This window comes from Rosa chinensis, chromosome 1, assembly GCF_002994745.2.
Source record: "Rosa chinensis cultivar Old Blush chromosome 1, RchiOBHm-V2, whole genome shotgun sequence".
Taxonomy (NCBI): domain Eukaryota; kingdom Viridiplantae; phylum Streptophyta; class Magnoliopsida; order Rosales; family Rosaceae; genus Rosa; species Rosa chinensis.
Genome location: NC_037088.1, coordinates 53970043 through 53987560, shown reverse-complemented (window position 1 = coordinate 53987560; position 17518 = coordinate 53970043). Strand labels below are relative to the sequence as shown.

The 17518-nt window shown below is 36.5% G+C and overlaps 2 protein-coding genes across 3 annotated transcripts; both read left to right on the top strand.

The window, feature by feature from the left end:
• Positions 1 to 109: 109 nt before the first annotated feature.
• On the top strand, positions 110 to 4994 carry LOC112182298 (glycine-rich RNA-binding protein RZ1C). 2 transcript variants are annotated; one of them, XM_024320735.2, is made up of 3 exons: positions 110 to 307; positions 3783 to 4294; positions 4491 to 4994. In XM_024320735.2, exons 1-3 carry the CDS (start codon positions 197 to 199, stop codon positions 4720 to 4722), a joined length of 855 nt encoding a protein of 284 aa, XP_024176503.1. In that variant the 5' UTR covers positions 110 to 196; the 3' UTR covers positions 4723 to 4994. The 2 variants fall into 2 exon arrangements, with proteins under 2 accessions (XP_024176503.1, XP_024176504.1); XM_024320736.2 differs by lacking the exon at positions 110 to 307 and adding an exon at positions 1108 to 2815.
• A 9541-nt stretch (positions 4995 to 14535) lies between these two features.
• LOC112182297 lies at positions 14536 to 16661 on the top strand. The gene has a single exon (XM_024320734.2). It carries the CDS (start codon positions 14656 to 14658, stop codon positions 16432 to 16434), a length of 1779 nt encoding a protein of 592 aa, XP_024176502.1. The 5' UTR covers positions 14536 to 14655; the 3' UTR covers positions 16435 to 16661.
• Positions 16662 to 17518: the final 857 nt, after the last annotated feature.

The following is a 17518-nucleotide window of genomic DNA, read 5'->3' as shown; positions in this document are numbered from 1 at the left end:
ACTTGAAAATCAAAAATTGGAGGACTAAAGTGAGAATACAGAAAAAAATGGGGCCTGTCCTAATTTATAAAGTAAATAAATAGAAAAAGAAAAGGGTAAAAAGAAATTCAAAGTAGACGAGGCAATAGAAGAAGAGGCCGAAGCGGTTAGGGTTTTTTTGTTTCAGAGAGAGAGAGAGAGAGAGAAAAAGAGAGAGATGGCCGGAAAAGAAGAGTACCGAATCTTCGTCGGAGGTTTGGCCTGGGACGTCACAGAGCATCAGCTCGAGAGCGCTTTTGCTCGCTTTGGCAAAGTCCATGAATCTCAGGTAACCTCAATTCCTTCTCCTCCGATGCTTAAATTTTCTTTCTGCTAGGTCTAAGCTGCTTTGCTTTGCTTGAAAACTGTATGAAAATTTTGTTTCCTTGAACTATTTTGATGAAAATCGGTTTCAATTTAGGGATGTTTACACGGATTTTAGAAAAAAAGAAGGTTCAAGGATGGTTCCGTTAATCGATTTGAGGCTTTCGTTTAGCTTCATTGATTGAAAAATTCATGGCTATTTCGTAAAAATAAAAATAAAAATAAAGCATCTGCATTTTTTGAAGTTCTAGCTTTTTTGTACTCTCTCTTTGAAATGAAATTTGAAACTTGCAAAGGTATTTGGAGTATAAAATGGCTTATCTTTGTTTTGGTTTTGGTGCATTTACTGTTCAAAACCAAGGTGCTGTAGTTTTGGGATCTTGAGCAGTGAGATCCTATGGATATAGTACACTACTGTAGATCATATACTTGTTTGATACTGTTTGATGATTCTCTGTCTGGAACAATTTTTTTTTCCTTTTACTTTGTATATTAATGCTCCTTATTTGTTTTCTTGTTTTTCTGGAGTGCTGGTTATGATCTTTTGATGCCGTGATAGATGGGTTTTACGTAGAGCTGTTTTTGTTGGTTGCATCAAGTTCCCAGACTTTGTGTCATTTTTGGTAGTAGATTATAGCTGGTGGGACAACAAATCTCAAGCCAGGAAATAGAAACATTAGCAGATGGCCTCGGGATTTGTGGAGTTTGGTTCAAGGCAGCTAAGCTTAGCGACCTGATTTAGTGTCATCTGCTATTTTGTAACAGAGTATTCATTCATGGAAGAGATGGGGTTGGGTTCCACAAGAAAAGTCCTGTGGTAATGTTGGAAAGTTGGACCATAAGTATTGCTTAGAGGATCGACCGACTAATCAGCAAGTCAAATAACGTGTCAAATTTGAGAAGTTTCTCATACTGAAGTTTATGCTTTCTGTTTGGGTTCTTTTCATCAAGTGCCGAAGCCTCAGATGGTATTGCTTGAACCAGTGATTTGGTTCTTTTGCTGCAAGAAGGTTTTTTATTTTTCTAAGTAGACCAAAGGCCCCTATATCTATCTGCTTGCCAATATTTTTGGTTGGTTTGATTCAAAACATGATGGTGAAGGTTGTCTGTCTTGTGAGAATGATTTTTGAGCCGGATAGTTTCTCCTCCTCCTCCATGTTCATATGTTTCTTTTCTCATAGAATTCAGAGGGTGATCTACTTCAACTCATCATCTGTTATGTGGGGAGTTTCTTAGTGGCTGCTAAATCACAAAGCTTTGTTGTCTCTTGCTAATTTGTTTTTCAGATATAGTAAACTTCTGATGCCTGATCGGGTGAGGTTCCAAAGTGTCAAATTTAGGTAGTTCATGCTTGAGGGGGTTAGTCTGGGTTAGTGACTCTTAACTGCTTCTGGCCGGCAATGGGATCCTCTCATCTGCTAATGTGGAGCACTCTTGAAGTATGGGGCTGCTTTTGAGCCTTGCACTTGAACTTTGTTTGAACTACTTCAATACTCTTTTGTTGTTATTGTTTTGTTGCGATGATTAAGCTAATGTTGCTGGTTTAGCGGGGAATGAAGATCATCTAGACCTGGTAGAGTTTTTTGACATCAGCTCTGGGGTCTCCAACACTGTCAGTCTAGCAAATTCACATTTGGCAACGTTTATGCAATGCAGTCTGTTGGTCTTTTGAGTCATTGTTCAGATCAGTTGCATTTTTGAAGGTGTCAGAAAAGAGTATTGTGTTGATTATCATATCGCATGGACAGGTCTGAGTTCAGCAACATCAATGCTTTACTATCTTCGGTGGTTTCTAGTGTATCTGTAGTTGCAAATTTGATTTAAGATTCCATAATACCTGAGGGCAAGAATTTTGAAAGTACTAAAAAATTGTCAGAATTTCTAAAAATAAAAAAGCCAGAACACGGATATAATTTCAGGTGTTTACTATAACTAAATTGTATGTTGGAAAGGGAATCAGCATTTTGTTTGGACAGAGTATCTTGGCTGTTTAGGAATCTTTTGGTTTAGTTTTGCTGATTTGTTGAAAGACTGATGGAGCTAGGTAGCTATGGAACAAGTTGGTTATAATTTGCAGAGTAAAGATGGTTGCTGCGGGTAATTAGATGTATTTTGGTGTTCTGAGTTGTTAATTTTGAATAGTGTAAAGATCAAATGCTGCAAGAGCTGCCTTTCTCTGGCTGATCTGTGTAGCTTTGCCTGAGGGTAGATTGGTTTTGTGACTACAAGATGGATGTTTCTGGTGTCAATGTAACTGCTGACATACTTGATAGTGTTCTGGGCGTAGAGACTAGATGCAATTAACCTTGTCGCGGGTTTGCGGGTTAGGTATCAGTTTATGCTGGAACTAGTTCATTTGATGTTGTGGGAATTCAAGGTCAGTGGTCATCTATTGTCAGATGTGGATTCTTCTAATATCAGAAATATTCCAGTATGAACAAGGTGCTCTGTTATCGATATTTACAAAGGGAAAGTAAGTATCAACTCATTGAATTTTAAATACCAGTTAGATGGTTGCAAAATGTATTTTAGGTACAAACCCCTATCTCGTCTCCAATTTTATTGTTTTTTAGTTAGTCACTTGCACGATAATAAATTCTGAAATTACTCTCTCAGTTCTTGATCGGTCTAATTAAAATTTTTTTCCTCTTTTATGTGTGTTGGTGATGTGGGTTTGTGGGTGCATAAAAAGATGATCTTTATCACTGCTTGATACCTTTTAACACTTTTTACAAGTATATGTGTGTGTTTGTTTCTTTGTACGTAGTTTTCTCATTCTTCTGCCAGTTTTTGAGAAATTACTGCGACTTAATTGTAATTTTCTGAATGAGATCTCTCTTTAGTAGTAGATCGAAGTATATAGCTGTGTCAGTTTTGCTTAAAGCAGGTGAGTTTCAGTAATAGGAATTTGGAAACGACAGTTCTCATCCAAGTTCTATTTATTTGAGCTTTGGTAGAAGTTTTCTGCCTTTGTGCTTACTGAAATTTTTGGAGTACCAATTTAAACTGTCTTTTATATATAATTTGGTTGCCTTAGTACTGTCAATTGCTTGTGAATCTCAGTTAATCTGGATCATGCCCTACTTGCAATGTTCTATCCTATTTGTTAATCTGGATTTTTGTTCTCAGTATTTATCATGCTTTGAAAAACATTTGTCAGTTCAATGGTATTGCATTATTCATATTAGAACGTGGAATTAGTTTTATACTTATCATAATGCAATGCATCCTTAATCTTCTGAGTAATGAACTCATACGGTTTTAAATGTATGATAATGCAATGCATCCCGTCTTTGTGCTGTTTGATGCTCTTGCTGTCTAACTTGCAAATCTTGCGAATATCATTGTGTTCAAAACAAAACACTATAATTGTTTTGTTTATGTTATTGCTATCTGTGTAAACACTGGGTATGAGCATCTCTAATGTGAAATTTCTGTAGATCATGGTGGAAAGAGATACACGGCGTCCTCGTGGTTTTGGGTTTATTACATTTGGAGATCGACGGGCAATGGAAGATGCAATCCGGGAGATGCATGGACAGGAATTGGGTGCCCGCACCATCTCCGTGAACAAAGCCCAACCCAGAATGGGAGGGGAAGATTTAGACCATGGCTATAGAGGAGGAGGAGGAGGGGGAGGATACTCTTCTGGTGGCAGGAGAAGCTACGGAGGAGGTGGTGATAGATCTGTGGGCCAAGATGAATGCTTCAAGTGTGGGCGTACAGGACATTGGGCTCGAGACTGCCCTTCGGCTGGTGGTGGAAGAGGTGGAGGGGGAGGTTCATTCTCTTCACATTCTAGGTTCGGGGCTGGTGGGCGTGGGGATCGCTTTGGTGGAGATCATGATCGCTACATGGATGACCGTTATGATGGAGGGCGCTATGGAGACAGGGATCGTTTTGACAGCAGGGAGGACAAATATGGGAGCCGTGATCGCTATGTCAGTGACAGGTATCAATTACTTCTTCACTGCTTTGTTCCATACTGTCATTATGTCTGGTTATAGACTTATAGTTGTCTGTATACAAAACCCCTTTTTTATTCTCTCTTTTGTTTAGATAAAACGTTGTGTTTATGTATATATGGTAGGAGAAAAAGTACTATACATTAGCACTTATGCTTTACTTTTTGCGGTTATTCTCTCCAGGTACCCAGCTGGTGATCGTTTTGCTAGTGACAGATATGGAGGTTCTGATCGCTATCCTCAAAATGGCTATGGCAAAGACAGAGGCTATGATAGGGATGGTGGAGCAAGAGGTGGCAGTGATAGATATGGAAGGGGAGGTCCAGCAAGAGATGAGGGAGGTTACCGTAGCAGGGCTGGCCCTTACGACCGCCCTAGCAGGGGAGGGCGGCCATCTTCCTTTGACCGCTACTAAGTACTAATGTCTAAAAGTTGGATGGTCGTTTTCATGGAACTTGTAGCTGTGTTCTGTGTACTCTTTTAGGTTCTTGATGTGGGATGTTGAAAGTAAAATTTGCTTAGGAGGATTTTTATGCATGTACTGTCGTTCACTAGTTGCCTGTTTGAGTATTACTTGTAACCCTTTCTCCGTCTATCTTTTATTCTTTTGTTGACAAAGAAATGAAGGAAGATAAGAAATTAGGGTACTTCTAATTGGAAAAAAGACATGTTGTTGCCCTGGGTATTTGTTTTTGTGTTCATCTTTTCCTCTCCTTAGAAATTCTGTAGCCCCATTGTCCCGAGACCTTGTGTTTGCATTGATATTTGGAAGTTGAGTTCCGTACTGTGATAAAACAGTGAATGGTACACGCTCGGCTCTCTGCGGTGTTTTTGAGTTTAAACTTCTTTGTTTCTTAACGGGTTAACTCATTTGGGCTGGATGGTTCTCTTGTGGAATACGAGACCATAAGAAAGTCTACAGATCACGAGTCTGTCCAATTTAAGCATATTTATAAGGAGGCTAACTTGGTGGCTGAAGAACTTGATAAAAATGTCTTTTATTTTATTTTATTTTTTATGATAATTGGTAATATTTTCGTCGCTTTTTATGTCACCAGCATTTCATTAGGTAAGTTAGAAGTACTTGTTTGTTGTAACTTTCTTTTTAATTTTATTTCTCTCATCAGAAAAAGAAGAACGCCCGCGTATTGGAGACAATGCCGGAAGAAGTTTCCAGCCTTTTGTAATGACTAGAGTTCCCCTTAAGGCTTAAGCGGCATATTATACGTCGACGTAGTAAAAATGCGTATTTATGATTTCTTTCGAGTTTTCTGGATGTATGAAAGGAATCACTGAGCATGAGGTGATAGCTTGGAAGCTGCTTTCCAAGGGGCCTTTGGATTCCAGGTTGGGTCAAAATTCCCACTGTCACTGTTGTAGCTATAGGAGAAAAGCATCAAGCAACTTTCTACTTTTACAAGTAAAACCAGAACTCCGGAAGAAGATTAGCATGAGTCTGAATTTGAGGCGCTTCTAGAGCCAAACCCCAAAGTCAAACAAGAAGCTTCTTACAATTAAAGAAATATATTGTGGATTAAGATGTCATCAACTAGAATCTTTCCGTGCTGGATATGACAACACTCTAGGACAACAAAAAGAACAAAAAAAAAAATTCATACAAGGAACCGAATCTATCCAGCTCCATAATTTTGAAGATTATTGATTCGTTTCTAACCTTATGTTAGGCTGATTAGAATTACATTCATGTGGGTTGAGACTTTTCCATCTTTCTTCCCTTTCAGTTTCAATGTGTAAACACTTGGTATCTAGTCTGCTTTTCAAAGGCGAAAAACAAAGAGATCAGAATCGCTTTGTGCCTCAGTTTCTTATTTTCTTTGTCAAATTTCCAAAAGCACACGTCAGAAAAGAACAGTGCCTGAAGTTCGAGGGAGTTGACTAGGCACAGTGCAAGGAGGAAACCTTTGCTTCTTCAAATAGTCAACATATCATGCTCGATCAGATTATTCAATCTCTATCCAAAGTTTATATATGTGCAAGTACTTGTGGCTACTGTTGCGTTTGAACAGCGGCATTGACCCTGAATAAATGAGTACTGAGAAAATACTAGTATATATGATTCCATATATATGAAATGTTGTAGCTTTCACTAGTATGAATCCTCTGGTTTGGTTTGTATCGTATATAGTATGAGAACTAGGTGACGAGTTAGTCTGATTAATATTCAAGCATGACAACTTATGAGGGTGGACCGATCGAAAAGTGTGATCAAAGTCACACGGCACGTGCACATGCACATGCATATAACTAATATTTAACAAAGAATCGACCTACGGTTAGTAGTCGAATGAATGATATATTGTGTTGTCCGATTGTGAATGAAAATTGTATTTTCAAATACGACTATAACTAACCATTAGTAAGTACAATCGGATTAGCTATGTGAGAATGACATGTTCCTCGGTAAGACAAGATTTTGATCCTTTGACTACTAGTTTTTAGATAGTTCACAAAACTAAACTGATCCTTGCACTTCGCAGTGACAACCCACCTGGTACTCCTTGAGGTAAATTGATCCCATTAAGACTTTTCTTGTTCATTCATTAGTAGTGTGAAATGCAGAATTCTCTCTAGTTCTTACGATTTATATATTTTTAATAATTTCATAACCCAACAGGAGCACGTGTATATAGTATATGTTTTTGTTGTGACAAATTTCTCACTCACTTTGAACAAATCATTCTGTTTTTAACTAAACATTTAAAGTCCTTGAGATAAGAATGATGAGAACTTAACTTTTACTATTGATACGAATGTAAGAATTTTTGACTTTTCTCAAGTGAAGGCCCGAAAATGCCAAGGAGGCTCATCAATTAGATAATATTATCGTATACTTTAAATTTATTTATTTTTTAGACATCCCTTGACAATAATCTATACGAAAAATCAAGTAATTCATAATATGTACGTTGAATCATCTAATTGAGCATAGTCAGTAGGCCGTGACCTGTTAGTTAGCAACCATAGAAGTCATGGGTTCAAATCTCACTGACATCGGAGTGGAATGGGGGAAAATGTTCGTCCATAATAAAAAAAAAATTAAAAAAAAAGACTAAAAAGATTTTGGATTCAGCATTCAAGTGATTGAGCTTGTAATTAAATGAATAAGTAATTACATATTTGCTTGATTTGTGTGCAGATAATCTCTGTTAATCTTGAGCGCTCATAGTTTGGTTTAACATAGACATATTCTCTCATTCAATTGGAAATTAATTGCCAAGACGCTGTCCAAATATATAGGCTCAATTGGTCTAGTTATATTTGTACACTTTCCCCTTCGACTTAAGGGTCGACTAATCAACTAATTTGGTGATTAATTAAAATGCCATTGAAGAAGTTAGATCTTTGCCGCCAAGGCTGGCCTTTCAGCAAGTTTGAATAATCAATCAGAAAGATAAAAATCCAATATATCGCATTCCTTGAGATGTTAATTAGATATTGATTTAGTTTATTGAAGGCTTATCATTCACACATTGTTTCTTATGAAGCTGGCTATCAATTATTTGATAATTATAACAATACACTCTTCCTTTATTTAATTAGCTAATCACACTATGATAAGGATTTATTTATTTGTCAAAAAATCAATCTGTTAGTCACCAGCGATGGAAGACTGGAAGTACCCATGTTCACATGGCATTATATTTGCAAAAAGTAACCAACAATAATTAAAGAGTTGATAAGGGGTCAATATATAAAATACATAGTTGTAACCCAAAAAAAAAATATATATATATATATATACACAGATCCTATCTAGAGCGGAGCTACGCTTTGAAATTAACGTGTGAAGTTTGAATTTTGGGTCACTTTTCGGTCGCATATCTACATCTCGTCCGTTCAGTTTTTAGGTATTAGTGTATAGATTATCTATACAAATTTTCAGCCAAAATGATGATCGTTAAGGTATCTAACTCGCTTAAACCAATGGACGGATTGAATCTGTGAAAAAATGAGTACTGAGAAAACACTAGTATATATGATTCCATATATATGAAATGTTGTAGCTTTCACTAGTATGAATCCTCTGGTTTGGTTTGTATCGTATATAGTATGAGAACTTGGTGACGAGTTAGTCTGCTTAATATTCAAACTATTCTTTGTTCCCTCATGACAACTTATGAGGGTTACTGAATGGACCGATCGAAAAGTGTGATCAAAGTCACACAGCACATGCATATGCACATGACTTTGATCACACTTTTCGATCGATCCATTCACTAACCCTACGTTTAACAAGAACGTAGGGTTAGTACTCGAATGAATGATGTGTTGTCAAATTATGAATGAAAATTGAAAATTGTATTTTCAAATATGACTAAAACTTCGCATAAAAAAAATGACTATAACTAACCATTAGTAAGTACAATCAGATTAGTAAAGTGAGAATGACATTTTCCTCGGTAAGACAAAGATTTTGATCCTTTGACTACTCGTTGTTAGATAGTTCACAAAACTAAACTGATCCTTGCACTTCGCAGCTGTGACAACCCACCTGGTACTCCTTGAGGTAAATTAATCCCATTAAGACATTTCTTGTTCATTCATTAATAGTGTGAAATGCAGAATTCTCTCTAGTACGTTACGATTTATATATTTTTAATAATTTCATAACCCAAGAGGAGTACGTTTATATAGTATATGTTTTTGTTGTGACAAATTTCTCACTCAACTTTGAACAAATAATTCTGTTTTTATCTAAACATTTAAAGTCCTTGAGATAAGAATGATGAGAACTTAACTTTTACTATTGATACGAATGTAAGAACTTTTGACTTCTCTCAAGTGAAGGCCTGAAAATGCCAATTAATGAGGCTCATCAATCAGACAATGTAATTGTATACTTTAAATTTATTTATTTTTTAGGCCTCCCTTAACAATAATCTATACGAAAAATCAAGTAATTCGGAATATGTTGAATCATCTACTTGAGCAAAGAAATGAAAAAAATAAAATAAAATAAAAAAATATTTTGGATTGAGCATTCAAGTGATTGTGCTTGTAATCAAATGAATAAGTAATTACATATTTGCTTGATTTGTATGCAGATAATCTCTGAGGGAACCAAAAGATCGATTCGAATTTGTGTTAGTATTGTATGATAAGCTTAATAAACTTAACAAGTTTGTATTACAAAACTAACCGGGTTAATCTTGAGCCCTCACAATGGTATATGGGTTTGACATAGACATGCATATTCGCTCGTTCCATTGGAAATTAATTGCCAAGACGCTTTCCTAATATATAGGCTCAATTTGTCTAGTTATATTTGTACCTTTTCCCCTTCAACTTAAGGGTCGACTAATCAACTAATTTGGTGATTAAAATACCATTGAAGAAGTTGGATCTTTACCGCCAAGGCTGGCCCTTCAGCAAGTTTGAATAATCAATCATAAAGATAAAAATCCAATATATCGCATTCCTTGAGATGTTAATTAGATTTTGATTTAGTTTATTGAAGGCTTATCATTCACACATTGTTTCTTATGAAGCTGGCTATCAATTATTTGATAATTATAACAATGCACTCTTCCTTTATTTAATTAGTTAATCACGTACACATACTATGATAAGGATCTATTTATTTGTCAAAAAATCAATCTGTTAGTCACCGGCGACGGAAGTACCCATGTTCACATCGCATTATATTTGCAAAAAGTAATCAACAATAATTAAAGAGTGGAATAAGGGAGGTGCTAATTCCTAGCTCAATATATATAATACATAGTCATTATTATGAAAATATTGCAAGTATTTACGAGTTAGACATGGACAGCGTATGAAGTTTATTATATAAATGGATCATGTTTGGGTTTTGGATTAAGGTTAATATGAGAATGGCGTAGACACTCATTTACTACTAAAACCTAACAAAATTTGTACCTTAAGGTAGAGTAAATATTGTTTGGTACAAGGTGATGGCTAATCCTCGCGTTCAGGCTTGAGACATAATGTAGAGAGGAAAGGTGGGCATTAGCCATCACCTTAACCGAGAGAATCTTCTTGACAAAGTTTTTCTTTACTTCTTTGTTTCTTCTTTTTGACGTCAAGAACTCAAGAAGTATATGTATGTATATATAATTTAGGGAGAAGTTCTAATGATTGAGAACCTTTAAAATGATGATTATTTAAAGACTTTCTAATCAATAGTTTGGGATAACTATTTTTTGATTACATTTTGGCAAATCAACAGTCAGATCACTTGGATGTTTAGGTATACATGACTAGAGCATTTCTGAAAATTTTCTTTCAAAGTGTTAATTATTAAGGTACCGAACTAGATCAAATTAATTGATGAACCAAATCTGTCAAATTAACCTGAACCATTCATGTTTATAAATGATAAATCACGATTATGAATGCATTATTGATTTTCAATTTGGTTCAAAATTTGTAGAAATGATATATCTACTCATGAATATCGAAACATCTAACGGTTGATTTATCGAAATGTGATCGAAAAGTGAGTTCCATAACTGTTGATTAGAAAATCTTCAACTAGCTCTCATTTTAATAGTTTTCATTAATTTGTGCGTGCACAGTGTTCCACTTCCACCATATGCAATAACTACAAAAATTAAGTGTCTACTGGTTTTTAGACAAGAGGGATTTAGATCTAGTGAATAGTGAAGACAAGCCATTTTAGTTTGTATATGCACGACAAGCAAAGTGCTGAATTCTTTCATGTATTGTCAGTATTACCATACCGTATACGTCAATATAGAAGCCCAAGTCAATTAAGAGATCCTAAAATCAATGAGGGAGAATTAGTCAATGTTGTTCATTTGAGTCGTTCCACCAAGTTTTTGGATATGTATCCATGTACTCCTACCTGCATTGTTCTTCATTATATATTACAGGGTACAAACACGAAGGCTGTATTGTTTTTTGGGTTGAGTACAAAGATTGTATGAGCGAAGGAAAGAATGAAGGGCGAAAGAAATGTGACCGGAGTTTTCACAAGCATGCGCGCGTGGTGGCCGGCACGCAACACATTAGCAAGATTTGAAGGGTATGACCGTATGATCACACATCCGAACTCCTGCTCTAACTAATCTGATTCTAATCTAATTATATATTTTTTGTTCTTCACCCGTTTAACTAACTTATAGACCTATAACAAATATTCTGTGTCAATATTGAGATCATTTAACTTACGATAATTTCTTTAAAAAAACAACAATAGGTAACAAAAACACTTAAATACCGCTCTCAAATTAAATATCATTGCCGTCAACCTCCCATATGAACAAATGATAAAAAAAACTTAAAGAGATTCATTAATGGAAGGGGTTTAGACACTTAATGGATAATGTATTTGTTGTGAGAACATAGAAGCTCTAATTATTTTTTAAAATATTTTTTCAACGACAATAGGAATCATCCATGAATAGTTTGAGAAATATTCAACTACGTAGTATATATACGACTATCCTAGCTAGTTGTCACTTGTATAATCAAATCCCACTTTATAGTTTATATTACAAATACAAATTTATAATTGATATTTTGAATGTCGATCTGTACGATCCATCAGTCATTATCTTCAAGGTCAATCGTATTGACTTTGAAAATTCCAGCAATGAGTTCCCAGCTACTCGCGAACAGGTAAGCATGCATCCCCATTCGCCAACTGTCCTTATGCATTCTCTAGATAAAAATATCCAGCACCTGCATTGACATTTATATTTTTAAAGATTCCAATTTTCTTCTGCAAAAACAAAATCAAAATTTTGTGTTAACATATTTGCTTTTCAAAACAATCCCAACTAATTGGCAAATAGGGTTCCAGTGAGTAGTCCAATTACAATTACATCCCGCTACTAAATTAAGTTCTCTAAACACGTGTCAGTAATTATTATTTAACATTCGTCGTCTCTCACTAAAACGAAAAATTAAACTTGCATCTGCCACAACAGATAATGAATTGGCAAACTCTGCAAGACGCCAGGGAGTACTACTTTCCCATCTACTAGAGCTGCATGCATGTGCTAATCTTTAATTAACATGTATCAGTAACCAAGTATTAGAGGAGTGACCAAGCATTAGAGGACGTAACAAATGCTCCTTATTGCAACAACTAGGTGGATTTTAATGTCAAGCCTATCTACACAATAATTCAATTTCTTCTGCAGACAAAAGTGGAAATTTTTTCTTTTCGTCTTTTATTTGTACATGTATAAACGTTACATACTGGCCTACTGGGCTACAAAAAGTAATAAAATGGCAAATAAGGCAAGTAGTAATGCTTTCCCATCTATTAAAGCATCAAAGAATATGCACGTGCAAATTTTTATTGACATGAGATTTGTTTCAAAATGTTAATTAACTAACGATGATTCATAGATGAATTTAATCACTGGTCGGTCAATCTGCACTTATTGCTAGATTGCTCTATCACTTTCGTTCCAGATTATTTTATTTTATTTTTTTAAAACCCAGCCTAGCTGGGAGGCTCTCGCCCCACGCCCGGTTCTATTTATTATATTAATATTAGGGTTTTGCATCGGTTCCATTTATTAAATTATTTTAGAAATGACAATTGAAATATGTAAGTCGTATAAAAGAAATTGTAAAATGTATGACCAGCTTATTACCTGTCTTATAAATTATGACGTGTGCGTACTAATTAACGGATTCATACCGGGATTACGAGGATGAGAAGATCTCTACAGATGCAATGCACGTGTGGGAATGCTCATTATAAATATCTTGCCATCTACAGTATCTGTACACGACTGTTTAGAGACGGTTACGTTAGTTAATTTCTTAACCCTACAAAACAATAGTGGGAAACATTATCGAATCGATCACTTTCATTTCTTTAGAAGATTTTTCTTTCATTAGACAACGTACGTACAATGTATTTATAAAGTCGAAAATTGCTAATTGAACATCTACTTAATTGGGTAAACACAATACTCGGACAGAACTAATTATAACCACACATATGGTTGATTTACTAAAATCTATTCCTTGAATGAGCAAAATGTGCTCAACTGTTAAGTTTGTCTTTTAAGCATATTATTTCATCATCAATGATATAGCCGTTGATATTTTATTTAATCATCGGCGATTAATTTTAAGAGTATTTTTGTTTTTGGACGCTAATATTAGAAATTTGAAACGTGATAAAAAAATTAGTATAACATTCTTTGAGAGAAAGCAAATGGCCGGGGGCAAGTAACCATATTAGGTAAATAGATTCTACAAGTTTCCATTTCTTATGAAATTTCAACGTTGTAGAATTTGATTGTGCATGTGTTATTGACATATCCCGTCTCATTTGGAATGATACATTTAAAAGCTTATTGATCATAGATGGTAGTAAAGTACCATCTAACGCTCCAATTAACTTTTTTTTTTTTTTTGATCAATCCAATTAATTATTGTTGAGACTTTTTCCTGGTTAAAGCTTCATCCAACCTTTCAACAAAAAAGAAAAGAAAAGCTTATATCCAAAAGATAAAAATGAATAAATCTTGTTGATGTATTGGAAAAAAGTATAACTCGTATAATGAAAGGAAACTTCAACAGTTTGATATAATATCTAGGAGTAGAGAGACCCTAATCATAGAAGAGTAAAAAAAAAAAAAAGGTGAGAAAGTGATAAGTTATTGAGTCATACATAATGATTGGGGTATAATCTAAATTTTTAATGAATAAACCTATTGCAAACGTTTAATGTAAGAACATCTCCCCTTTTTTTTTTTTTTTAAGGGGCTGGTGCAGCTACCCTTTGAGAACATCTTTAATATCATTGAAATTGACCAATATAGAAAAAGTTAATACTGCATATATCTTTCATATGATGTGTATCTAGCTAAAAAAATTAAAATTACGTAAATGTTCCAAATTCAAAATAAATATTTTTCTAATAAATGATCAAAATTTTGGTGCTAGAATTTTTATCCGTTTTTTCTAATTAGTTTTTATTTATCCATTTTGGATAAATAGATTTTGTCCAAATTGGCGGCTTAATTTGAGCACGGAAGAAACTCTCCTATATCCACTTGCACAAACTAAAAACAAATTCACTAATTAATTTCCCCACAATAATATTCCTCTGGATAAGATGAAATTTATAGTAGGGGCTCCTCCTTCTTATCTTGTTCCTCAGCAAGTTACTCCTTCCCATTTACTCATTTTATAAATTTAGTCAACTAAGTCTCGGTGTGACTATCTTCTCTGTGTTTGTCACTTGCCTTCTTCTTTGCGTGACCTCCCCTCTATATATTTCCCTTACATTTTCTCTACTCCATACCAAACTGTACTCACAGCTCTCTCTCTCTCTGGTTCAACCTTAATACATATCGATCTCAATCGAGCCATGACGGTTTCCGGTCCGGGCAGATGGGCCGACACCAAAGGCATGACCCTCCAGGTCCTCAACGGCCGGTGGTTCATGGTCTTTGCATCTCTTTTAATCATGTCCGCTGCCGGCGCTACCTACATGTTCGGCCTCTACTCTCCCGACATCAAAAAGGTCCTCGGCTACGACCAAAGCACACTCAACCTCCTCAGCTTCTTCAAAGACTTGGGCTCCAACGTCGGCATCCTCTCCGGCCTCCTCAACGAGGTCACGCCGCCGTGGGTGGTCCTCGTGGTCGGCGCCGTCCTCAACTTCTTCGGATACTTAATGATCTGGCTCTCCGTCACCAAGAAAATCGCCAGACCAAAAGTCTGGCAGATGTGTCTCTACATTTGCATCGGCGCCAATTCCCAGTCGTTCGCCAACACCGGCTCGCTGGTCACGTGCGTCAAGAACTTCCCCGAGAGCCGCGGCGTCGTTTTGGGCCTCCTCAAGGGCTACGTCGGCCTCAGCGGCGCCATCATCACTCAGATGTATTATGCTTTCTACTACGACGACACCAGATCCTTGATTTTGCTCATCGGGTGGCTTCCGGCTGCCATATCGTTCGCCTTTCTGAAGACTATTAGGATCATGAAGGTGATCAGACAAAGCAACGAGGTCAAGGTGTTCTACAACATGTTGTACATCTCTCTCGGGCTCGCTGGCTTTCTGATGATCATGATCATAATACAGAATAGGGTGCACTTCACTCAAGGGGAGTACGGAGCCAGCACCGCCATGGTGCTCTTCTTGCTCGCCCTCCCCATCGTGGTGGTTGTAATTGAGGAGTACAAGATTTGGGAGAGCAAAAAACTCGAGATGAACGGTGACGTCAAAATAGTCACTGAAAAGCCCATCCCTGCTGCCGTCTCAACCGATAAACAATTAGTGGATGAAGCTCCTGAGTCCACCGCGGAACCTACCCAATCTTGTTGGAAAACTTGTTTTCAGCCACCAAATAGAGGGGAGGACTACACAATTCTCCAAGCTCTATTCAGCATTGACATGCTCATACTATTCATGGCGTGCATATGTGGTGTTGGGGGCACATTGACCGCAATTGACAATTTGGGTCAGATTGGGACTTCGTTGGGATATGCCACCCGCAGCAGGAGCACTTTCGTGTCCCTAGTCAGCATATGGAATTATCTCGGTCGAGTAGTTGCCGGATTCTACTCTGAATTCTTACTAAAACGATACAAATTCCCTCGTCCTCTCATTCTAACCCTAACCCTCTTGCTCTCTTGCGTTGGTCATCTCCTCATTGCCTTCAATGTTAAAAATGGCCTCTACCTGGCCTCGGTCATAATAGGGTTTTGCTTCGGCGCCCAATGGCCTTTGCTCTTCGCCATAATCTCCGAGCTCTTCGGGCTCAAGTACTACTCAACCTTGTACAATTTCGGTTCAGCCGCGAGCCCCGTCGGCTTGTACCTGCTCAACGTGAAACTCACCGGTCATGTGTACGATAAGGAGGCGAGGAAGCAATTGGATGCTTCAGGGCTCACTAGGAAAGAAGGGGACGAGTTGGATTGCGTTGGTGGAGAGTGCTTCAAGTTGTCCTTTATTATAATTGCAGCTGCCACATTTTTTGGGGCACTGGTTTCACTGATTTTAGTGATGAGGACAAGGAAGTTTTACCAGAGTGATATATACAAGAAGTTCAGAGAGGAGGCAGAAAAAAATGCTGAGACTGAAATGGCCGTGGGAGAAAATGGTGTCACCAATGGCCATCACCAAACCAATGAAAGATCATAGAGATTAATGCATATATGTATATGCTGTGCTTTCTTTTGTTATTTTTTCATGTTGAAACCCATGAAATAGGTTTAGAGTTTAGGGAAAAGGAAACTATATAGATCATGCATGTGTGATCTTTCAAATTTGTGTGAGATTTTTACATTAGTGTCGATATTTTCAGTGTAGCCTTCTTTTTCTCCAACTTGTCAATAAAATAGAGAGCGTCGGGCACTGGTAATATACAATTGACCGGAAAAGTCTTTGTCCATATCTTTATGGTCCCTAAAAATGAGGGATGACCATGTATATACATGGCTAAGCTACAAAGCCTACAGAATCTGGTTTGCTCACAATTTTCAGAAGATGGAGACTTTTTTGGTTTAATTTCGGTGGATTATTAGGCTTATACAAAACTGTTGCTTTCCCCATTGAAAATTTTAAGCAGGTTTATGTTGAATGTTGAATATTGAATTTTAAGGTATAATAGAAACAAAAGAAGTATATTAAAGATTGCAAATAAAATCCTGGATATTTTATAGCAAACAAAGCAATAAGTTAGCGATGTATTTTATGTATGATTATTTGGTCTTAATTTCTCATGTTTTATGTGTTTGGATATGTGGAACATGACATAGAAGAACTCTTAGTTTGCATTATCTATGCAGGAGGCCTCAGTAACTTGGTCTCGGAATTGGCACCCCACCCCAATTGGAAACTAGTTTAGAAGATATTCCTATTGGAAATTAGGCATCCTATGCAATACGACTGGTTTAGCTCCAAATTAAGTGAGACAATCCATTAAGGGATCCATCATTTGCATCCGCCTCTTCATCGATCGTATTCTTAAATGAATGCAATTGCAATTGCAATAGTCTATTTGATCGTTTAAATTACAATTAAACCAGAACCTTCCTAGAGATTACAAATTTCTCTGCATTTTATTGGGGGTTTCACCATCCTTGTTTCGTGTAAAACTCCACATGCATGCATGTTTTTGAGATGGATCTTTTGGGATAAACTGTTAATTTCCACGAGACTTTCGCTTATAATAATCTGATTATTATAATTGTCAGTGTTCAACTCAATCATTTGAATTTTGGCT